Source organism: Myotis daubentonii, chromosome 21 (genome assembly GCF_963259705.1).
Source record: "Myotis daubentonii chromosome 21, mMyoDau2.1, whole genome shotgun sequence".
Classification (NCBI taxonomy): Eukaryota; Metazoa; Chordata; class Mammalia; order Chiroptera; family Vespertilionidae; genus Myotis; species Myotis daubentonii.
Window position 1 is genome coordinate 3,959,450 of NC_081860.1, and position 25,062 is coordinate 3,984,511.

Below are 25,062 nucleotides of genomic sequence, written 5' to 3' on the forward strand. Positions count from 1 at the left end.
GGCCCCCAACACAAATTGGGGGCAGGGCCCATTGGCCAATCACCCGTGGCCCCTTCCCCTGGCCAGCACAGCCCTGATCAGGGGGGGCCCTGATCAGACCCTAAACCAGGTGGGCCAGCCCATAAACCTCCCGCTTCTCCTCCTCCCAACAGGCCCAGCCCCGATCCGCCCTGATTGGGGCCAGGCTGGCCATACCCCACCCATGCACTAATTTGTGCACTGGGCATCTAGAAAAAATAATAGTGTGTACAGCTGGTTGGGCTCAGTGTTTGGGCATGTACCCATCAACCATCATATCAATGTTTCGATTCCAGGTCAAGGCACATACCCAGTTTGGGGGTTCCATCCCAGTAGGGGGAATGCTGGAGGCAGCTAGTCAATGATTCTCTCTCATCACTGATGTTTCTTCCTTCCCTTTCTCTCTAAAAAATCAATAAAGACATTTGAAAAATGAATAGTGTTAAGATTGATTTGACTCAACAACAACAAAGTGATTGTGGGTCATCACGTTTTCTATCAAGTCTAGAATGCAAAACCATGCCTTGTTCTGTCTTTATACAGGATGTCCCAGGCATATCTTTTTGGGAACAGGAACCAGCCTGGAGCTGGTCTGCCTCAGCTTGGCCTATAATGTTTGAGTTCTTGACTTCATGCAGAAAAGATTTCACAACAGGGGAGGGCAGTTGGAGGCAATTGGGCTAGCAGGGGAGTGGTTAGGGGGTGATCAGGCTGGCAGGGGAGTGGTTAGGGGGTGATCAGGCTGGCAGGCAGGTGAGCAGCTGGGAGCCAGAAGTCCCGGATTGTGAGAGGGATGTCCAACTACTGGTTAAGGCCTGATCCCACAGGCAGTGGGCCCCACTTCCGCTGAGGGGTCTCAGATTGGTGAGGGTGCAGGCTGGGCTGAGGAACACCTCCCCCCTTCCCATGTGCACAGATTTCATGCACCTGGCCTCTAATCTTTAATAAAATCAAAATGGAAAAATTACCCCCAAACACAGAGACTCAAACAATACCAAAACTTCATGGGTGTGACTGTGCTGTCCAGAGGCAAGACTTTGCAAAGGTGAATGGGGTTGTGGGCTTCTCCTGAACACAGAAGTAGCTGCAGTTGCAGTGAGCCAGGTGCCTGGGGGATGGGGAGGAGCAGGCTGGAGAGACCTCTGGATAAAGACAGAAGAGCCCTGGCCAGCCCCTCTCAGGAAGACATAGAACCGAAGTCCCTCCCAGGACCTTGCCTGGGGCTTCTCTCTATCAACTCCTAGGAAAAACCAAGCTTGTCCAAGCTGCAGTGGGAACATCCCAGGAAAAAGCAAGAGAGCATAAGGAGGGGTGGGCTGTGTAGGCAGAAGCCCCTTGTCAGGGTAGCGGTGGTGGATGGTTCTATTTTTGTTTTTCATAATCCTCAAAGGAGGATATTTTTCCATTGATTTTTATTCAGAGTGGAAGAGTGGGGATGGAGAGAGAGAGAGAGAGGAGAGAGAAAGAAACTTGGAAGTAAGAGACACACCTCAACCGGATTTCACATACATGAGTCCACAATAGTTTCCAGGGATTAAACCTTGAACCCAGGTACTTTCCTTTAACCAGGAATTCAATTCTCCACCCTTCATGTGTGTAGGCTGACACTCTTACCTTTAAGCTACACTGGCCAGGCCATGGTGGATGTTTACCCAAGAAGGAAAGAAGAAGACCATTTTTTTTCTTAGATTGATAAATATCTACAACTTTTAGTGGCTAAACTTCAAGATACTTGCATCCCAGAGAGGACCATGAGTTTCAGCAGCCTGCAGCACATTGTGCTGGGCAGATAGGGAATCAGCCTCTAAAGAGACAGCTCCTCTCCCTCCCTGGGCCAGTCAATGCCTGGAGCCTTCATTACAGTGGACTAGGTTGGCCCTTCCTGGGTCACAAGTTTTCTTGAAGGACATGCTGACTTCAAGTCATGACTACCCTGGTAATGTGTTCCACTTCCCACTAACCATGGCCCCAAGGAACAGAGAGGACAGCAGTCTGAACTGGGACTAGAGGGGGCCTCAGTGCCACTCACATGGCACAGCACCAACTCTCCTTGGCAACTGCCCTGCACTTTTTCCTGCCCACACCCATGTGCCCAGCTGCCACTGTTGCTCCCAGACTTGACACCTGTGAGGAATATGAGCTCCTCAACCACTTGAATTCTGAAACAGCTCAACCTCAAACCCTGGCTGGGGCATGGGCCCAGGTCTACTCCCAGCCTCTTAGTCTCAGGGAGCACAGATGTCATCATCCCCTGGGGGTGATTGTGAAGCTCAGGTTGGAATCCCCACCCTCCACACTGACAGCAGGGGCACCTCCCATGCTGTTCTTTGGATCGTTGCATGCTTGACCTTCATGAGGACCCTGGCTGCAGGACACCATGGGGTCCCTGAGCTGTGCTGCTGTTCACATGTGTGTGGACTGACTGGGTGAATAAAACATGTATATTGATTTTAGAGAGAGGATGCATTAATTTGTTGTCCTGTAATTTTCTACAGTGGATTAGATTGGGATTTTCCTGGGTCGGTCAGAAATGTTCTTGCATGGGCCCTGACTGGAGATGGAACCTGCAATCTTGGCCTTATTGAGATGATGCTCTGTCCAACTGGGCTATCTGGGCACAGCCTGACATATCGGGTATTTTATGTTAAGTAACCCACTATTTACCTATGGATAAATAGATACAAGAACAACTATCATGGTAGATAATGAGGGTAGGCTGGAATAGGATTCATGGGGTTTCATGAGTATTTTCCTCATATGGATAGATTTCTTTTTTTTTAAAATTAAATCTTTATTGTTCAGATTACATTTGTTCCTCTTTTTTCCCCCCATAACTCCCCTCCTCCCAGTTCCCGCCCCACCCTCTGCCCTCACTCCCCACCCACTGTCCTCATCCATAGGTGCACGATTTTTGTCCAGTCTCTTCCCGCATCTCCCACACTCCTTTCCCCACCAAGAATAGTCAGTCCATTCCCTTTCTATGTCCCTGATTCTATTATGATCACCAGATTACTTGTTCACTTGATTCTTAGATTCACTTGTTGATAGATGCATGTTTGTTGTTCATAATTTGTATCTTTACTTTTTTCTTCTTCTTCCTCTTCTTAAAGGATACCTTTCAGCATTTCATATAATACTGGTTTGGTGGTGATGACCTCCTTTAGCTTTTCCTTATCTGTGAAGCTCTTTATCTGACCTTCAGTTCTGAATGATAGCTTTGCTGGATAAAGTAATCTTGGTTGTAGGTTCCTGGTATTCATCACTTTGAATATTTCTTGCCATTCCCTTCTGGTCTGCAAAGTTTCTGTTGAGAAATCAGCTGACAGTCGTATAGGTATTCCCTTGTAGGTAACTGAGTTTCTTTCTCTTGCTGCTTTTAGGATTTTCTCTTTGTCTTTTGCTCTTGGCATTTTAATTATGGTGTGTCTAGGTGTGGTCCTCTTTGGATTCCTTTTGTTTGGGGTTCTCTGTGCTTCCTGGACCTGTAAGTCTATTTCTTTCACCAGGTGGGGGAAGTTTTCTGTCATTATTTCTTCAAATTGGTTTTCAATATCTTGGTCTCTCTCATCTTCTGGCACCCCTGTAATTCTGATGTTGGTACGCTTGAAGCTGTCCCAGAGGCTCCTTACACTATCTTCGTATTTTCGGATTCTTTTTTCATTTTGCTTTTCTGGTTGGGTGTTTTTTGCTTCTTCGCATTTCAAATCTTTGCCTTGATTCTTGCGCTCCTCTGGTCTGCTGTTGGGAGTCTGTATAGTATTCTTTATTTCAGTCCGTGTATGCTTAATTTCTAGTTGGTTCTTTATCACAACATCGAGGGTCTCATTAGATTTCTTGTAGATCTCATTAAGTTTATCGGCAGCTTCTAGATAGTTCTTGAGAGACCTTAAAAGTGTGGTTCTGAACTCTATATCTTCCATTGACAATTTTGTCCTGTTTCTTTGTCTCCGCATTATTTTTTTATGCTTTCTTGGTGCACCCCCTAGTGGTCTTTGTGCGCAGTCTTGTAGTTAAGCCTTGATTGTTGTAGTTAATACTGGGGGAATTTGACCTCCAGGCCAATTGGCTGTGAGAGTCAGCTGTGTCTGCAGTGGGAAAACTTCTGTCCTCTGGGGAGGTGCTAATCTAGCCTTTGCCTGAGGCTTTCTGGCAAATGGCTCTGTGCAGGGCTTGGGCGGTTCGGGTCGCACGGGATCAAACAGGGCGGGCGGAGCGAGCAGTTATGGCTGCTCTCAGTTCCGTCCCTAAGGGCTCTGCCTCACAGAGTCCCAGCAACCGCTGCAAACCTCGGAGAGAAAGCTGCCTTCGAGTTCCGACGGAAGCCAGACAGTCCCACTTCTCCCATTTGAGTCTGGGTCCCTAGAGACTCGCCTGGATCTGGAGCTCAGAGTCTGAACCTCCCTCCCGATTGAAAACAACAACCGCGCCCTCCGCCGCCAGCCCTCTCTGCGCGCACTCCACACCTGAGTATTTCACTTTAGCACTGCGCCTCCTCTGACTCTGGGTATGATATTTTCTTTCCTCCTAGTTGTAGAATTTCCATTCAGCCAGCCTTCCTGTGGTTCTGGATGATGTCCGTTCTGTCTTTTAGGTGTACCCCTGAATTGGTTGTTTGAGGCAGCAATCTCTGGCGTTAACCTATGCCGCCATCTTGGTTCTCCCATATGGATAGATTTCAAATAAGCTATTTCAAAGGTAGAATGTGTCCTTGCATCAGTTATTTTATATGCCAAGAAAGAAGTGCTCAGAAGGGCAGGAGGAACTTGGTTTCAGGAATGCAGGCATGAATGGAAACATCAAAAGGGCATGTTTAAAAAGTATACATTTTAGCCCTCCCTGGTTTGGCTCAGTGGATAGAGTGTCAGCCCTAGGACTGAAGGGTTGCGGGTTGACTCCGGTAAAGTGTATGTACCTCCATTACAGAGTTCCTCACAGGCACTGGTTAGAGTGCATACAAGAGGAAACCAGGTGACGTGTCACCTGAGATGGTTTAAACCTCTATCTCATAGAGAGGAAATCCAGGCTCAGAGACTCAATGTAGATTGCCTGATTGTAGAGTAAATAAAAGGCAGGACTGGAAGTCAAACCCATGTGTCTCTAACAGAGTTCTGGCTTCTACTCTTAGGCTCTGCTGCCTCCTAGAGAGTAGAGTTGGTACTTCATAACCATTAGGATTGGCTAGATATTACAGGCCCAAAGCTTTAGTGCAGCGGTTCTCAACCTGTGGATCACGACCCCTTTGGGGGTCGAACAACCCATTCACAGGGGTCGCCTAAGACCATTGGAAAACACATATAATTACATATTGTTTTTGTCATTAATCACTATGCTTTAATTATGTTCAACTTGTAACAATGAAAATACATCCTGCATATCAGATATTTACATTATGATTCATAACAGTAGCAAAATTACAGTTATGAAGTAGCAACGAAACTAATTTTATGGTTGGGGGTCACCACAACATGAGGAACTGTATTAAAGGGTCACGGCATTAGGAAGTTTGAGAACCACTGCTTTAGTGGCTTAGCGTAAAGGGATCTGTCTTGTTCATACCACATGTCCACCCTGGTTCTCCTGAGACCGGGATAAAGGAGGAGCTACCATGTAGGTACCTGTTGACATTATCAGAAATGGGCAGAGAGGATGTTCTATCTCAATGGTTCCAGAGTCTTGTTAGTGGTGACAGGCTTCACTCCCACCACATTTCATAGGTCAAAGCACATCACAGAGCTGCAGCCAACCTCATGGGGTTAGCAGCAGAACCTGGAATACTTGATGGGCTTCATTAAGGTGACCATATGGTGCCCACCTCTTGTGGGCTGTGTAAGGGCAAAGAAGAGGAGTGGGCACTGGTAGGAAATGACAATGGTAGTCAGCCAGGAAGGTTTGCTTTCTCCTTGAGATGGATTTTGTGCCCAAGCTGCCCAAAACCATCACTTTTAAGATTCAAAGGTGTGAACATCCAAAAAAGGAGTTTGGGAAGATGTCATGGGCAGCAAACTCAACACCAATTATGAGTGTGACTATGGGTATATTCCTGGCTGCCTGGATTCCCCTACTACGGTCAAGGTGAAAACCCACAAGTTAAGAACGTTTACTGGGAAGGGTACAGGACTGTGAGTATTCCAGCTCCCTGTTCATTTAAATTAACATCAGTACCTGCTTCCAAGTTTCCTCATCTTTTGCATTGCCCTGGTGAGTGCTCCCGGTGAGGATGATGGTAAAAAAGCTGAAGTTGAGGAGAAACCAAGATGGTGGCATAGGTAAACACCTGAAATTGCTGCCTTGCACAACCACTTCAAAAATACAACTAAAAGACAAAACAGACATCATCCAAAACCACAGGAAGGCTGGCTGAGTGGAAATTCTACAACTAGAAGGAAAGAGAAAAGCACACTGAGACTCAGAGGAGGTGCGGAAGTAAAGTGCAGAGGTACAGAGGTGCATGCAGAAAGGGCTGGCAGCTGAGGACACTACACATATGGAAAGGGCTGGAAACTGAGGACACGGTTGTCTTTTTCAATCGGGAGGGAGTCTCAAGCTCCCGACTGCTCTGAACTCCAGTTCTGGGCATCTCTGGGGACCCAGACTCATACGGGGAGAAACTGGACTGTCTGGCATCGGTCAGAACTCAAGGGCAGCTTTCTCTCAGAGGTACTTGCAGCGATTACCAGGACACTGAGACTCGGGGCCTCTTAGGACAGGACTGAGGAGCAGCCATAGCTGTTTGCTCCGCCCTGTTGATCCCCTGAGACCCCGTCCCACCACGCTGTGCGCAGAGGCTTTTGCATATGAATGCCATGACCCTTTGTAATCTGAAAATTACCTAACAAAGTGCAGCTGTGCCAGACAGACCCAGAACTTCCAAGAGAAGGCCCAAGGCCCCACGGCAGCTTGCGTTGCTTCACAACTGCGCCTCATCTGGGCACCTCCAAACCCCAAACAAGGAAGGGGAATCTGCAGATCTCTTCATAGCTCCTGCTGGGTAGCCTCATGCAGAGTCTAAATTAGCACCTCCTTAGAGATCCAAGAGCCAGTGTACCCAGTGGTCAGAGTGGGACAATCCAGATGACAACTCCTCAGATCCATAAGGGACATACTCAGGGGGCAGACTCAGTGAGCACCAAAGCCCCACTGAAGCAAGTCTTGCCCCAGAAGGGTGTCTTCAGCACAGAAGTTCTCCCACTGCAGACACAGCTGATTCTCACAGCCAATTGGCCTGGGGGTCAATTCCTCCCAGTGATACCTACAACAATCAAGGCTTAACTACAACAAGACTGTGCACAAAGCCCACAAAGGGGTGCACCAAGAGTGTCAACCTCAGGTAATTGGGGAGGCTGAGCCACTGGGCTCTATAGGACACCTAACACAGAAAGCAACTCTATAAACACAGGGAAGCATAAAAAAATGTGGAGACAAAGAAACAGGTCACAAATGACAGAAATGGAGGAAAGCAAACTACGGGACATAGAGTTCAAAACCACACTTTTAAGGTTTTTCAAGAATTTTCTAGAAACCGCCTATAAATTTAGTAAGACCCTCAAGAAATCTAGTGAGACCCTCAAGAAATCAAGTGAGACCCTCAAGGATATGAAAAAGGACCAACTACAAATTAAGCATACACTGACTGAAATAAAGAATATTATACAGAGTTCCAACAGCAGAGTAGAGGATCGCAAGAATCAAGTCAAAAATTTGAAATATGAAGAAGCAAAAAACACCCAACCAGAAAAGCAAAATGAAAAAAGAATCAAAAAAATGAAGACAGTGTAAGGAGCCTCTGGGACAACTTCAAGCGTACCAACAAATTATGGGCATGCCAGAAGAAGAGAGAGAGCAAGATACTGAAAACCTATTTGAAGAAATAATGACAGAAAACTTCCCCTACCTGGTGAAAGCAATAGACTTACAAGTCCAGGAAGTACCCCAAACAAAAGGAATCCAAAGAGGACCACACCAAGACACATCATCATTAAAATGCCAAGAGCAAAAGACAAAGAGAGAATCTTAAAAGCAGCAAGAGAAAAACAGTCAGTTACCTACAAGGGAGTACCCATACGACTGGCAGCTGATTTCTCAACAGAAACTTTGCAGGCCAGAAGGGAGTGGCAAGAAATATTCAAAGTGATGAATAGCAAGAACCTACAACCAAGATTACTTTACCCAGCAAAGCTATCATTCAGAATTGAAGGTCAGAGAAAGAGCTTCACAGATAAGAAAAAGCTAAAGGAGTTCATCACCACCAAGCCAGTATTATATGAAATGCTGAAAGGTATCCTTTAAGAAGAGGAAAAAGAAGAAAAAGGTAAAGATACAAATTATGAACAACAAATACACATCTATCAACAAGTGCATATAAAAATCAAGTGAATAAATAATCTGATGAACAGAATAAAGTGGTGAATATAATAGAATCAGAGTCATAGAAAGGGAGTGGACTGACTATTCTCGGGGCAGGGGGGCGGGGACAGGCCGAGGGGGGGGGGGTGTGCGGGAATAGACTCGTCAAAAATCGTACACATATGGATGAGGACAGTGGTGGAGGGGGTAAGGACAGAGGGTGGGGTGGGAACCGAGTGGAGGGAAGCTATGGGGGGAAAAAAGAGGATCAACTGTAATAATCTGAATAATAAAGTTTTAATAAAAACAAACAAACAAAAAAACCCACATAATTTCTAAATACCATTGTCTAGGAATCAATAAAAATGTTGACAAAGGAAAAAAAAAAGAGAGAAAAGCTGAAGTTAACATCAATGGCGATCCTGTGCTTTCTGTTTGTTCTGTGCATGAACCAGTGCTAAAGGGTTGCTGGATGGTTCTCCACACTGGTCCTAATTCTCCCTCCTGGCCCCAGTGTCGGGTTGGCCATGCACACGCAGTAGATGAGCCCAGAAGTCCAGGAGTAATGCTCCATGGGGCCCCAGACACCTTCCTGTATTAGTTGTCAGCCATGTTGCTTTGACATGGCAAGGGACACCACTCTCCTGGGATGTCCAGTTTCTCATTACCAGTGGGGACTTAGGAGACTACAAGTCTTGCCCCTCAGCTTACCCCCACATGCATCCATCCTCATCCTTCATAAGGATCCTGGATCTTCCAACTCCTTCACAAAGACCAGTGTCATTCACAAACGTTCCCAATCCACAATCTATATCTCCATTGGAGCCTTCCCCAGTTCCCCACCTTCCCACAGTCTGGGATTCTCTGAATTGACCCTACGCTTAATCCATCCATGAGAGTTGAGATGGGACCTCCATAGGGATACCAGATGCCTGGAAGAGAAGAAGGGGTTCACCTGGGGATGGGGAAGAAGAACGTATTGATGTAGAGGAAGGTGCCTCTACAACGCCTCACCGGAGATTTCCTATGCACTTGTTCATTGTGGGGTTGCACAGACAGAGAAAAAAATATACAGATAACCCAAGCACAGAAACACACAGGTACAGAACACTCCCAGCCTGTGCTGGGCACTCAGGTGGTGGGCTTATGTCCAGGTTCACATAGACCCACACTGTAGACATGGGCAATACCCTAAGGAAAGCACACACACACACACACACACACACACACACACACACAAATTGGTGCCACCCAGACAGTGCCACAGGACACACACACAATGGGCACTCCCCATATGCTGGCAGGAAACACCATCACCAATCGTGTTCCAACGCCCCACCTCTCTGCCCCCTCAACCTCGCATCCCACAGTACATTGTCCCTCAGAGTCCAGGCTACATCACCTCATTTCAGGAGCAAGGGTCTGCTCGGCACAGGCCAAACTTATGGAGGGTGAGACCACCTGTAACGCATGCCCTCAATGTGGTATCATGTTGAGACCAAGCCTCTCCTTCTGGAAATGCTTGTATTGCAGAATGGTCTCACCATTGAAAACCCACAGCACCATTTCCTGGAGAATCCATGCTACCTCCATGACTGGTTGGGCAGTGTTATTTTTAATAAAATGAAAATGGGAAATTACCCAGAAATGCAAAAGTAGAGAGATTCCAACAATGCCCATGGGGCTCAAGGGAGTGTGTGGGCTGCTCAGAGGTAGGTGAACTGATTTGAGGGCCTCAAGTATCAGGAGCTGCTTCAGAACACCTGGGAGGGATCTGCGCTCAACTACCTGAATCCAAAACAGCTGTCTCAACCTCTGGCTGGAAGGTGCTGAGACCACAAAGCCCATGTCCAGGCCCAGAGCTTTTCCCAGCCCCTTAGGGTTTAATCTCAGGGAACACAAATGTCATAATTACCTGTAGGTGACTGTGCAGCTCAGGCCCGGTTCCCCACCCTCCACACTGACAGCAGGGGCCCCTCCCCTCCTGTTCCCTCACTGTGTGCTCTGCCCTCATGAGAACCCTTATGGCTATTCACCACAAGGTCCCTTGGTCTGTGATGGTGTTCACATGTGTTGACTCATTTGGTAAAAAAAACCCACACAAATATATTGATTAGACTCACAGTGGTTTCTCAATCTTCCTAATGCCGCGACCCTTTAATACAGTTCCTCATGTTGTGGTGACCCCCAACCATAAAATTATTTTCATTGCTACTTCATAACTGTAATTTTGCTACTGGTATGAATCGTAATGTAAATATCTGATATGCAGGAAGTATTTCCATTGTTCGCGACCCACAGGTTGAGAACCACTGGATTAGAGAGCGATAGTATGGGGGGAGGGGGGGAGAGAAACTCTCATTTGTTGTTCCACTAATTTTATACATTCATTGCTTGATACTTGCATGGGCCCTGAATGGGGATGGAACCTGCAACCTTGGCATTATTGAGATGATGCTTTAATCAACTGAGCTCTCTGGCCAGGGCCAAATTTATCAGGAGTTTTAAGTAAAATAAGTCACTAATGTATCTGAGAATAGATAGATACCAGAACCACCATGATGACAGATAGTGATAGAAGGCTAGAATTCATGAAGTTTTATAAGTGTTTTCTGGATATATTTGAAATAAGCTAACTCAAAGGTAGATTATGTCCTTGCAGCAGGAATTTCATATGCCAATTAGGAAGCATTGAAAAGGGGAGGAGTATTTTGTTTCAGGGAGATGGACATGTATGGAAAGATAAAAGCACATGTTAAAAAGTGTGTTTTAGCTTGGCCAATATTACTCAGTACAAACTATGAACCAAGAAGTCAAGGTTAGATTCCGGTCAGGGCACAAGCGAGGATTGCAGGCTTTATACGGAGTGTGCGGCATGCAGGGGGCAGTTGATCAATGATTCTAACTCATCACTGATGTTTCTAGCTCTCTCTCCCTTCTCTGAAAATTAAGATGGCAAGTCTATATAGATATGACCATCTCTCTCATTTCCTGAGAGAATCATTGTTGCTCTGTGGCAGCAAATATTGTCCAGAAGTGAAGACTACTGCCATCAGAATGATCAGGAATGCTGAATTGTCACAAGACACACAACCTGGGACTAATTATATGATTATCCTCCCTCTAGCTTTGAGTTCCTGCCTGTTGTGATAACCTTGAGGTGAACACCATAGAGGGGCCCAGGGAAACCCAAAACCATGAGATTGTTTTCACAACAAATCACTTCAGCTCCAAAAAGAACAAACAAGCTTCAGGACTGGGTCATTTGTGGATAATGTTCAGAAGAGGCAATTTTCATCCAATATACTGCCATCTCTTCCACTCACTATGAAAACAGTGTTTGTTCCAATATTAGTTGCACTTCACAGTGTTAGAACAAATGAAACCAGCCTGTGAAATTTCACACATCATGGCAAAGGGCTCCTTTGCAGTATGTAAGACATACTATGAACAGAGAATATAATTCGTATTGTTCACAGAAGCACAACAAAGGACTCTTCTGGGTGATCATTGACCTCACCAATAATACAGGCACCAGGCTAAAAAATTAGAACCAAAAAGTCATGCAGATTTTTGTTAAAGGGCTTGGTCAGCAATACAAAATATACCAATATTGGCCACCAAAGAGTAATTTTTTGCCATTATGATGTGCCTTCCAAAGCACAGAAAGTTTGAGACTCCACCTTATCTGTTTACCTCTGGATGTGATAAATCACAACTATCCTTTCAAATCATCCCAGGCAGTGAATATTACCCAAAAATTAAAGGTCAAAAAGCAAAAAACACCATTACTAAAAGATCATAAACCAGAACAGAGGACAGCAAGCAGTTTGTAGGTTAGTAAGTAAGAACATAAAACAACTCATCAGAGGATAATGTTAGAACAATGATAGAAGTACAAAAAAGGGCTCCTCTTCTGGGGGACCACTGACCTCATCAACATCAGAGGCACAACGTTATGCAAACTTTTATTTCATTGCATTGGTCAGTGGTATAAAATAAGCCATTATTGGACAAAGAGTGACTTTTCTGACATTATTATACGCTTTCCAAAGAACAGAAAGTTTCGGACCCCACCATATCTTTTCACCTCACCATGATGATAGATTATAATTTTCATATGAAATCATCCAGAGAGTGAAATTTAAAAAAATAAAATAAAGCTACGAAAGAAAAAACCATCTTTACTAACCAGATCATAAACCAGAACAGAGGACAGAAAGCAATTTGCAGGTTGGTAAATTAGAAAGTAAAACAATTCATAAAAGCATAATGTGAGAACCACAATGTCCCTGAAAGTGGTAGCACTGCTTAGCTTAGGATGGGTGCTCTGGAAAAACCCTAGGTCAGATGCATTTTCTAGTCAGACAGAAGGAAAATCCTGTCAAGAGCTTGAAATAATCTTAATTTTCCCAAGCACAAGTGAGAACACAGAATACATTTCCCCTGAGCACACACGGGTTGGGACTGATGCACTCTTCAGATGAGCCAGGTGGTAGAGGTGAAATCTCTTTAGCCACAAATCAATGGGGTAGTAAATCCGGGCATGTTACCAAGTGCAATGCACCTCCTTCAAGACTCCATTGTACTGGAAATGTATGAGAAATTTAGCAGAGTGTATGTTCCATTAAAAGGGGTTAAATTCAGGAAAACAGGTCCCAAAGAGTCTCCTTGAGTGTTGTTATTGTAAGTAAATAAAATAAAACATATCCTGCACATTTAACACGTCTCTCCACTGTGAACTCTCAGATGTTTCATAAGAGTAGATTTCTGGCTAAAAGCCTTCCCACATTCAGTACACTGATACGGCTTCTCTCCAGTGTGAACTCTGAGGTGTACAATGAGGTGATCCCTTCGTCGAAAGGACATCCCACATTCTCTACACTCATATGGCTTCTCTCCAGTGTGAACTCTCAGATGTTGCATAACGTAAGATTTTTGGCTAAAAGACTTCCCACATTGTCTGCATGCATATGGCTTTTCTCCTGTATGAACTCTGTTTTGTTCAAGGGCAGACTTATTACTCAAGGACTTCCCACAATGTCTAACCTCATATGGCTTCTCTCTAGTGTGAACTCTCTGGTGTTTAATGAGTACAGGTCTTTGTGTGAAGCACTTCCCACATTCACAACACTCATATGGCTTTTCTCCAGTGTGAACTCTCAGATGTTTAATAAGGTTAGCTTTTTGGCTACAAGACTTCCCACATTCAGTACACTCATATGGCTTCTCTCCAGTGTGAACTTTTAGATGTATAGTAAGGCTAGATTTTTGGCTAAAAGACTTCCCACATTCAGCACACTCATATGGCTTCTCTCCACTGTGAACTCTCAGATGGTTAATAAGATTAGATTTTCGGCTAAAAGACTTCGCACATTCAGTACACTCATATGGCCTCTCTCCAGAGTGAACTCTCTGGTGGTTAATGAGTGTACTACTTTTACTGAAGGACTTCCCACATTCATTACACTCATATGGCCTCTCTCCAGTGTGAACTCTCTGGTGGTTAATGAATGTACTTCTTTCCCTGAAGAACTTTCCACATTCATTACACTCATATGGCCTCTCTCCAGTGTGAACTCTCTGGTGGTTAATGAGTGTACTTCTTTCCCTGAAGAACTTCCCACATTCATTACACTCATATGGCCTCTCTCCAGTGTGAACTCTCTGGTGGTTAATGAGTGTACTTCTTTCCCTGAAGAACTTCCCACATTCTCTATACTCATACAGCTGTTCTCCAGGGTGAACTCTCTTATGTTGAATGAGGTTAAAGATTCGTCTAAACACTTTCCTACATTTGTTACATTCATAAATCACTTTTCCAGAAAATGCACCCTGACATTGAACAACTTTCAGGTTGTGGATGGCAGTGTCTTCACATTCACCCCACTGGTGATGACTTTTTCCATCAAGAAATTCCTGTGAAATCTCACTGCCACAGTGTAGCTCCTCAGTGTTGAGAGTGGCCTGGTGCTGGGGAAGCTCTGAGTTGTACAGCAAGTCTTCCCCAACCTCCCTGCTGGTTGAAGGCACCAAAGATAAGGAGAAGCTGCACCTGCTCACAAAGGAGGCCCCATTCATAGCTTCTTTCCAGGGCTCCTCTCCACATTCATTGCTCTGTTGCTGATGAGGATTTGTACTGAAACAGACATCTCCAACACATGTGTCACTACAGAAGGCTGTCTGCCCAAAGTGTGCTGCATGTGACCCAGTCAGGTGCAAAATATGTTGTAACACAGAGAAACACCGCTTACACAGAAGGGTCTTCTGGGTGGCTGTAGCTGTCTTAGAAGCCCCGACCTGTGACTCTCCTTGTATAGATACACTCTGATCAGAACAGGCCTCCTCATCATCCATTTTATGCCAACAACCTGAAAAGTAAGAAATGGTGAGGAAATGATTGTTGATTGTGTGACAGGGGGAAGTCCCATTGCAAAAGTGTGTTACACATCACATGTTGGTTCCATGCAATTGTCTGAAAATAAGAGATGTGCAGAAAGGGTTAATAAGAGGCTCTTGTGACTTTCTGGGATAATGAAGATCACAACACAGGGAGGCCTCACCAGAAATATGACACAAACATGGCAAGCACCACATGGATTAGAACCGTTATGGCTTGAGCTTGGCGTGTCAGCACTTTGAAAAACCCTAACTTAACTCTGGTGCTGTGTCAAATACAGAAATTTTCTGATATCTGCAACCATAGTAAAACAAAGATTTATATTTTTGATATTTATTTTATATATTTAAATACCATTTAACAAAGAAAATCAACGAAAAAATGAGTTCGCCTGTCACCTCTGACACGCGTGTCATAGGTTCGCCATCACTAGATTAGAATATGGTTCTCCAGCTCATCCTTCAACTAAGAGCATTCAGCAGGGCTTATCTGCTGGGGAGCGGGGCGAGCTGTGTAAGAGGTTGGTTCCATCTTACTCCAAGTAAAATTTAATAAAGGAGTAGCTGGTTTTAAGGACTACTTAGCACATACGTGCACCTCATAACACATGTGCAAGTCAATGTTGTAGAATACTGCAGAGGCACCAGTGCAGAGGAACAGGTGATACAGAAGTGAGCAGTGTGCACTGGGCCAGAGCAACACAGCTTGCTATAGTACTCAGGGAAGAAAATATAACAAACAGTTGAATAAGGGTCTTACACAAGAGCCCATGGTTCACGTAGGTAAAGACCATAACACGGCACAGGCTGCCATGAAGAGCCCTTACCTAGAGAAAGAGGGAAGAAGTTGAAGCCACGCATGTGGACACTGTCAGCCTTGCATGAAGAGTAAGTGCAAGCTGGGACACATTAAGCTCATGAAAGACTCCTGACTCCCTAACACTTTTTGAGGTAACGGGTGTTAGGGATGTTCGTGGAGTACTTTAGTCAGGGCTCCCCATCTATTTTATCTATGGAAGCCACAGCACATTTGACAGGACAGTGGGGGAAATTAGCAGAGGCAACGGTCTGGCTGTGGGAGAGAGAAAGCTAAGGCTGAGAGGAATAAAGGAAGAGAGGTCATCACCTGAGGACACTGGGAGAATGTGAAAGTCTTACCTACAGATGATACAAATGCAAACACTTCCAGCATCACATTGTAGTACAGAAGTTTCTGAGCCTCATCAAGGAGCCCCCACTCCTCCTGAGAGAAGGCAATGACTACGTCCTCAAAGTTCACATCCTGTCATAATGGGGACAGTACAGTCATGATCAGATTCAATCCTAAGATTATAAATCTGTCATATTCCTCACCCTCCTCACCCATCTGCTCTTTCCACTCTTCACATGTGAGAAAATACCAGGCCTTCATCCCATGAAAGGCACTGTCTACTTATATTCCTGCTGATATTTTTCTTCCCACAACAATTAAGGCAGTTGAGCAGATAGAAGATACCTGAGCGCTGGACCTCCCATGTATACCACACTGCCTGTTATCAATAGATTGGGTGCCAAACACATAGGTTAGAGAGGGATGTTGGCCATAAAGAGAGTGTGTGTGATTTGATACTGATCTTCTCAGGAATAAACCTTGTAGTCCCTCCAACTGTTCCTCTAAGACACCAAAAACATGGCATCACACTTCATCAGCTTGACCCCAATCCCAAGGTGCTGAGGCCATCACTTTTCAAAATATGCTGCACATAGTTCTCTGAACAACACTTCTCGCACACAGGTTCATTCCCAGAGCACAACTTCAAAGATTATTCAGATTTGCCATGGTGTGGATAAATTTTTTCCTAATCAACTTCTTTTCCAAAAATATAGGTCACCACCTGCATAATCTAGTTCTCTCTTACCCTTCTTCCTTATCCATGCCAGGGGAGATTTACAAGCCTGGGTAACACTTATGAATGCTATCTCATTCCCATCAATCAATGTGTCACTCCCAACAAAAGGCGGGTAGTTAGTTAAATGGCACCTAAGCTTTTAACCTAGAATGTAGCACCCAAACACCTATCTTTACAGGCAATTCACCTTATTGTTACATCCAGGCACCACCAGAAATAGACTTCCTTCATTCACTCTTATGTCAATGTCAGGGTTCTGTGGCCATGAATAAACTGCCCTCTCCAAGTGAACATCAGTCTTTCTACCACACCTCACTCACACCTGCACTTCCACAGTCCCAGCCCCCATGTTCATCTCCTGGCCTATTACTTATTACTCAGCACGTGTTGTCCAGAGGACGGTTGCCAAATTGAATCATGATCAAGTACTACCCAGACTCTGATAGTCCAAACTCATAGAGGCAGCCTTGAGTCCTGCTACACAGGCCTCTCTCCATGACTGTTTTTTTTTCTCCTTCAACCACAACTATTAAGAAAAACAATCAGGAGAAAACCAAGATGGCGGCATAGGTAAATACCGGAGTTAGCTACCTCGAACAACCACTCCACAAATACAACTAAAAGATGGAATGGACATTGCCCAGAACCACAGGAAGACTAGCTGAGGGGAAATTCTTCAACTAGGAGGAAAGAGAACAGCATACGAGACTCACAGGAGGCGCAGTGCGGAAACTACAAAGGTGGGGAGGTACACGCGGAGCGGGCTGGTGGCTGAGGGCTTGGTTGCCGTTTTCAATCAGGAGGGAGTCTCAGATTCTGAGCTCCAGTTCTGGGCGAGTCTCTAGGGACCCAGACTCAAACGGGAGAAGCGGGACTGTCTGGCATCGGTCGGAACGTGAGGGCAGCTTTCTCTCCGAGGTTTGCAGCGGTTGCTGGGACTCTGAGAGGCAGAGCCTCTGGGGATGGGACTGAGAGCAGCCATAACTGCTCCCTCCACCCGCTCTGTTGATCCCGTGCGACCCGCCCTGCCCAAGCCCTGCACAGAGCCATTTGCCAGGAAGCCTCAGGCAAAGGCTAGATTAGCACCTCCCTAGAGGACAGAATTTTTCCCACTGCAGACACAGCTGATTCTCACAGCCAATTGGCCTGGAGGTCAAATCCCCCTAGTATTAACTACAACAATCAAGGCTTACCTACAGGAGGACTGCACACAAAGACCACTAGGGGGTGCACCAAGAAAGCATAAAAAATGCTGAGACAAAGAAATAGGACAAAACTGTCAATGGAGGATATTGAGTTCAGAACCACACTTTTAAGGTCTCTCAAGAACTGTCTAGAAGCCGCCGATAAAGTTATTGAGATCTCCAAGAAATCTAATGAGACCCTCGATGTTGTGATAAAGAACCAACTAGAAATTAAGCATACACGGACTGAAATAACGAATATTATACAGACCCCCAACAGCGGACCAGAGGAGCGCAAGAATCAAGGCAAAGATTTGAAATGCGAAGAAGCAAAAAACACCCAACCAGAAAAGCAAAATGAAAAAAGAATCCGAAAATACGAAGATAGTGTAAGGAGCCTCTGGGACAGCTTCAAGCGTACCAACATCAGAATTATAGGGGTGCCAGAAGATGAGAGAGAGCAAGATATTGAAAACCTATTTGAAGAAATAACAACAGAAAACTTCCCCTACCTGGTGAAAGAAATAGACTTACAAGTCCAGGAAGCACAGAGAACCCCAAACAAAAGGAATCCAAAGAGGACCACACCAAGATACATCATAATTAAAATGCCAAGAGCAAAAGACAAAGAGAGAATCTTAAAAGCAGCAAGAGAAAGACAGTCAATTACCTACAAGGGAATACCCATACGACTGTCAGCTGATTTCTCAACAGAAACTTTGCAGGCCAGAAGGGAGTGGCAAGAAATATTCAAAGTGATGAATGCCAAGAACCTACAACCAAGATTACTTTATCCAGCAAAGCTATCATTCAGAATTGAAGGTCAGATGAAGAGCTTCACAGATAAGAAAAAGCTAAAGGAGTTCACCACCACCAAACCAGTATTATATGAAATGCTGAAAGGTGTCCTTTAAAAAGAGGAAGAAGAAGAAAAAGGTAAAGATACTAATTATGAACAACAAATACACATCTATCAACAAGTGAATCTAAGAATCAAGTGAATAAATAATCTGATGAACAGAATGAACTGGTGATTATAATAGAATCAGGGACATAGAAAGGGAATGGACTCACTATTCTTGGTGGGGAAAGGGGTGTGGGAGATGTGGGAAGAGACCCTAGGGATGAGGACAGTGGGGGGGGGTAAGGGCAGAGGGTGGGGTGGGAACTGGGTGGAGGGGAGCTATGGGAGGAAAAAAAGAGGAACAAATGTAATAATCTGAACAATAAAGATTTACTAAAAAAAATAAAAATAAAAAAAAAGGATTAGTATATATTTAAATAATCATGGGGGGGGGGGGAAGAAAAACAATCAGATCTCAGATATCCATAGCCCACCTCCTGTTATGCTGCACTTGATGTCCTTTCACTAGTAGCAGTCAACATCTCTCTTAACCTCCACTCAATTCCCAGCCCCGATGGTCCTCTGCACCATGCCCAGTGAGTTTCACAGAGGACCAGTCAAGCCCTTAGCTAATCCACAAGACTAACTGCAACTCCCCAGAGTCAGGTCACAAGGGTCATAACAAAATCCTGGTGAGAGTTTAGAAAAGTTGATATGTACCAGCCCTAGTCTGATGTTGTTTGAATTACTCTTTGGTCTCCAATTCACCTCAGGTCCACTCATCTTTTGAAGGTATTAGCCACTGCAAAACGATTATCTCTCCTCCACACTCTACATGACAACTTCTGTCCCTATGCTGTGTTGTGACACCCACCTCCCACAAACAGCGGCCCCAGCAAGAAAGCCAGTCCTCAGGCTCACACTGCCCCTTCTGAGCTACTACCACCATTACCAACCTGACCATGATTCCATGTATTAAAGTGATCTACAGTCCTGGCTGATGTGTCTTAGTTAGTTGTGCATAGTCTCATGCACTGGTGAGGTCACATGCCAGGGCTGTTGGCTGGATCCATAGTAGTGATTGTGGATCCTTGTTTCTTGCTCACCCCTATTTCTCTCTCTCTCCTTCTCCCTTCCTTTCTACATCTAATATCAATAAAAATATATATGTATTTTAAAAAACATACCTGCAGGTTCCTGATTCAGCTCGCTTTTTACTCCAAGCCTTTGCACATTCTGGACCCTATGTCTGGAGGACCTTGCACTCATTACACTGGTTGCCATAAACAAGTGCCACTTCATGAAGCCCTACTCCTGGCCTTAGGAGTCTGGGCTGAGTGTCTGTTCAAAGTCCGCAGGTCCACGGGATACAAGAGCAGCTGACAGTCCCAGGACTCTACTATCTCAGAGGTCACAAGGGGGTGAGGCCCTGAATTAAGCTCCACAAACCATACACCTAATTCATTCTGCATTTGAAAAATTTGTGGAAAGAAAATGGTCTGTTGACAGCCTGGCACCCACCAGGCTCTATGGGCTCAGGCTGCTCAGTGCCCTTGCCCAGCCCAGAGGCCAGGTGCCCTCCAGATGCCTGTGTTATCTCAGGGCTCAGTCCTCAGTGCTCACTCTTGCCAGCTGCCTTATCATTTACAGGACTTCCCCTTCCTGTCCACAGCTGCTGTCCTCTGTCTTCCAGTCTGTTCTTCCTCTGAGCAATGTTAGGAAAAGTTAGAATCCGGCCTCAGAAAATGTCCCTCTTTTTTTCACAACCATCTATGGCCCCAGCGTTCTGAGAGTGAAAGGAAAACTCCTGCAAAACCTCACCTCATCTCCTTGTTGCCTTTTCACCCTCAACAGGCCCGGTTTCCGAATCCTCCCTGCTCAGTCGCACCATCACGTCCTTACAAGGTGACACTGCAGCCTTTCACCCTCTTCCCCCATCAACCTGTGTCACCCACGAGGGACTCACCATTCTGAGCGCTGGGACCTGGGCGGCGGGACCTGAGAGGCCGGTCCCCAAGGCTGGAGGGTGAAATGGGGTCCGGCTGCGGGGACGCTGTGAGCAGAGAGGAGTCCGGGAGGCACGGAGACACCAATCTCGGGCTGTTGGGCTCAAGGAGCCTCAGACACACCCCGCACAGCAGGCTCGCTACCTCCCAGATCCCCTCCTCCTCACGACCAGCGCCCTGAAGCCTGTGAATCCGTGAACAAAGACCTAAAAAGTTAAAATGTCCACCACCAGGAGGAAGGCGGAAGTCCCGCCTTAACCGGATGCACAGACGCCAAAATGTCTTTTAGCGCCGCCCACATGCGTGTAGTGCCTTCTGGGTAATGTAGTTTTCTCAACCGCTCAGTGTAGTACTAGCATCCCAGCCAATGACTTAGGTGAATAAAGGTGTTGTGGCAGAGAGAGTGATGCCTGGGGAGGGAGTAGATGGGACCAGAGGCCTGGCTAATTGGAGATGACTAACAAATCTCTGAGGGGTAGGAGGTGGGAGGAATGCAAGAGATCCACCAAAGAATATATACAGAGGGGGGAAATGGGAGACAACGATAATACAATCAACAATAAAAACTATATGTATTTTCGTAAATTTTAAAATAATGTAGCCAAGCTGGTGTTGCTCAGCGGTTCAGCCTAGACATATGAATCAGTAGGTCATGGTTCTTTTTATTTTATTTTTATTTTTAAAATTATTTGTTTAAAGTATTACATAAAGTGTGACATATAACTACTTTTTTGCCTCATTGAGCTCTGCCCAGCTCCTCTCAGGCCTCAGCACATGCCCTTACCTCCCACATAGTGTCTATGTCCATTGGTTATGCTTATATGAATATATATAATTCCTTTGGTTGATCCATTAACCCCCTCCCTCCCTTGAATTCCCTCTAAAGTTTGACAGTCTGTTCGATGATTCTATGTCTCTGAATCTATTTTTGTTCATCAATTTATGCTGTTCATTATGCTCCACAAATGATGAGGTCATGTGATACTGGTTCTTTTCCTTGTCAGGGAGCATACATGGGTTGCATGCTCAATTCCCAGTGTGGGGGTGGAGTCATGCATGAGGCAACTAACCAGCAATTCTCTCTCATCATTGATGTTATTATCTCTCCCTCTCCCTTCCACTCTCTAAACTCAACAAAAATATTTTAAACAAAGTATATACATATATGCATAGGCCCTGGATATAGACTATACTGTGGCAAGGGACTAGAAGCATTGGGGGCAGGGTAGAGGGAAAAAGTGGGGAGGAGTATGGGGAAATTGGGAACATCTCTAATATAGTCAGCAACCCTATGTAATAAAGAGCTAACATGCAAATGGTCATTGCGCCCTCGCACCCTTGTGACCTTGCACCCTTGCGCCCTCACACTGGGGTTGATGGACCTGAGGCTGGGCGGTGGGATATGAGGCTGTGTCCCCAGCCCCTGCAGGGCTTGACAGGGGACCTGAGGATGGGCCGAGAGACCTGAAGCCATGTAGCCCTGAGGCCAGGCCTGGGGTCCTGAGGCTGCGCCCCCACCCAGCAGGGCATGTTGGGGACCTGAGTCTGTGTCCCCCCCCCTCACTGGGGGACCTGTGGCAGGGCTGGGCTACCTGAGGCTTCCCCCTTTGATCCAGCAATTATTCTTCTAGAATATATTACAAAGATTAAGTGATGAAAAGAAGTAATGCATATGCACAGGGCCTTTCTGGGCCCCCCCCATTTTTCATAGCCAAGGACTGACTGACTGGAATAATCCCAGTGGCTTTGTGGATGGGAGTCTCCTGAGAGAATGTGGGGAGATCTGAAAATACAGCAGTTAAAATCCATTATGGTTTGTAAATAGGGTTGCATGAAACTCCTCTTCCCCTATACAGCTGTCTTCAAGTATTTCTATGTGGAGAGGTGGTGGAGACATAAAGATATAAATTAGACATATAAGTTAGGCAATTTCATAGTTCAGTCATTTAGTTAATGAGAAACTATTAAGCATCTACTCTTCTAAAAGCAATGCAGATAAATGGTGAAGAAAATGATTAGCTTTCTCACGGATGGCACATTCTAGTTGGGAGAAAGTAGACAATAAACAAAGACTTAACAGGTCAAGTGTGAACAAAAAAGTGACCACATACTAAACCTGACAAGCTCAGGGGATGTGCCTGGCAGCCCTTACACTCAGAGACCTAAAGTCACCGCACAGTGTTATCAGTGGAAGTGGGCATCCCCTTCCCAACTGGGTGCTTGGAGTCGGGTCCTTACAATATCTGGAGAAAAAGAAATGTCTGAGACTCACACTGGAGGAGGAGTGGTTGACATCCCTGGGTTTGCCAAGTCCCGTATCCCTTAATCCAGGCCTGGAAAATGTGCAGCTGGGGACTCAGCAGAGCTTGAAGCAGAGCCAGTGCCAGAGTTTTCTTCCCATGGAGGAGCTGGGTCCTGCATAACATCAGGCTAGTTGCAGTCCATTAGTCTATTGTGTGTGGGGTCCACACGGCCTTGGGCTCTGTGGGCAAAAGGAGAATCCCGCAGGCCTGGAGTGTGGGCCTAGCAAGAAAGAGAACTCCTTCGTTTAGGAGGTAAGTGTCTCATATCTTCTCACACTTGCAGTGGCCACACCTATTGCAAGCAATGACCTATTCCCAGGTGTCACTGACAGTCCAGTGCCTCCCCTATTTCACCGAGAATTGACTGGGGATGCAACTACTCTTTCCCTGTCCAGTCCTTTCCCCCTGCCATCTGCGGGGAATAGCCCTGGGGAGTGTTAAATTGCAGTTTTCTGGCAAAGCTGCACTAAAGACATGCCTATGAAATTTGGCCTTCCCTTTGCTCCTCTCCCCTTGTTCGTAACTGGGTTTATTACAGTGGTATCACAGATGAAAAAGAAGCAGACCATTTGGTGGATGAGAACAGAAAACCCCCAAACTAAAAACATAACTTGAGAATTGAATGCACAGTATAATGACATTTTAAACTAGGCGAGAAAAGGAAACCAAGATGGCGGCATAGGTAAACACCTGAAATTGCTGCCTTGCACAACCACTTCAAAAATACAACTAAAAGACAAAACGGACACCATCCAGAACCACAGGAAGGCTGGTGGAATGGAAATTCTACAACTAGAAGGAAAGAGAAAAGCACACTGAGACTCAGAGGTGGTGCAGAAGTAAAGTGCAGAGGCACGAGGCGCACGCGTAAAGGGCTGGAAACTGAGGACATGGTTGTCTTTTCCAATCAGTCGGGAGTCTCAAGCTCCCGACTGATCTGAACTCCAGTTCCAGGGGAGTCTCTGGGGACCCAGACTCATACGGGAAGAAACTGCACTGTCTGGCATTGGGCAGAACTTGAGGGCGGCTTTCTCTCAGAGGTACTTGCAGCATTTACATGGACACTGATAAGCGGAGCCTCTTAGGGTAGGACTGGGGACCAGCCATGGCTGCTTTCTCTGCCATGTTGATCCCCTGAGATCCCGCCCCACCCAAGCTGTGTGCAGAGGCTTTTGTATATGAAAGGCCTGGCCCTTTGCAATCTGAAAATTACCTAACAAACTGCAGCTGAATCAGAGAGACCCAGAACTTCCAAAAGAGGATCCAAGGCCCCACAGCAGCTTGCATTGCTTCACAGCTGGGCCTCATCTGGGCATCTTCAAACCCCAACAAAGAAGAGGAATCTCTTCATAGCTCCTGCTGGGAAGCCTCAGGAAGAGGCTAAATTAGCACCTCCTTAGAGATCCAAGAGCCAGTGTACTCAGTGGTCAGAGTGGGACCATCCAGATTACAACTCCTCAGATCCATAGGGACACACTCAGAGCACAGACTCAGTGAGCACCAAAGCCCACTGAAGCAAGTCTTGCCCCAGAAGGGTGTCTCCAGCTCAAAAGTTCTCCCACTGCAGACACAGCTGATTCTCACAGCCAATTGGCCTGCAGGTCAATTCTTCCCAGTGATACCTACAACAATCAAGGCTTAACTACAACAAGACTGTGCACAAAGTCCACAAAGGGGTGCACCAAGAGTTTCAACCTCAGGTAATTGGGGAGGCTGAGCCACTGGGCTCTATAGGACACCTAACACAGAAAGCAACTCTATAAACACAGGGAAGCATAAAAAATGTGGAGACAAAGACACAGGTCACAAATGACAGAAATGGAGGAAAGCAAACTACGGGACATAGAGTTCAAAACCACACTTTTAAGGTTTTTCAAGAATTTTCTAGAAACCGCCTATAAATTTAGTAAGACCCTCAAGAAATCTAGTGAGACCACCGATAAATTTAGTGAGACCCTCAAGTAATCTAGTGAGACCCTCGATGTTATAAAAAAGGACCAACTACAAATTAAGCATGCACTGATTGAAATAAAGGATATTATGCAGAGTTCCAACAGCAGATTAGAGGATCGCAGA

At 45.6% G+C, this 25,062-nt stretch overlaps 1 protein-coding gene across 2 annotated transcripts in view; it reads right to left on the bottom strand.

Annotated features, from left to right (window-relative positions):
- Window positions 1-8,644: 8,644 nt before the first annotated feature.
- The window catches only part of LOC132222884 (gastrula zinc finger protein XlCGF26.1-like), a 64,987-nt gene continuing 48,569 nt past the window's right edge, over window positions 8,645-25,062 (bottom strand). The window contains exons 1-3 of one of the 2 annotated variants that reach the window (XM_059678229.1): window positions 20,644-20,937; window positions 15,919-16,042; window positions 8,645-14,732 (exon numbers count right to left, since the gene is read on the bottom strand). In XM_059678229.1, coding sequence (XP_059534212.1) covers window positions 13,081-14,732; window positions 15,919-16,042; window positions 20,644-20,646 — 1,779 coding nt within the window. In that variant the 5' untranslated portion in view covers window positions 20,647-20,937 and the 3' untranslated portion in view covers window positions 8,645-13,080. Of the gene's footprint in view, window positions 14,733-15,918; window positions 16,043-20,643; window positions 20,938-25,062 lie in introns of those variants that run through there. The other variant, XM_059678231.1, reaches the window with a different exon arrangement.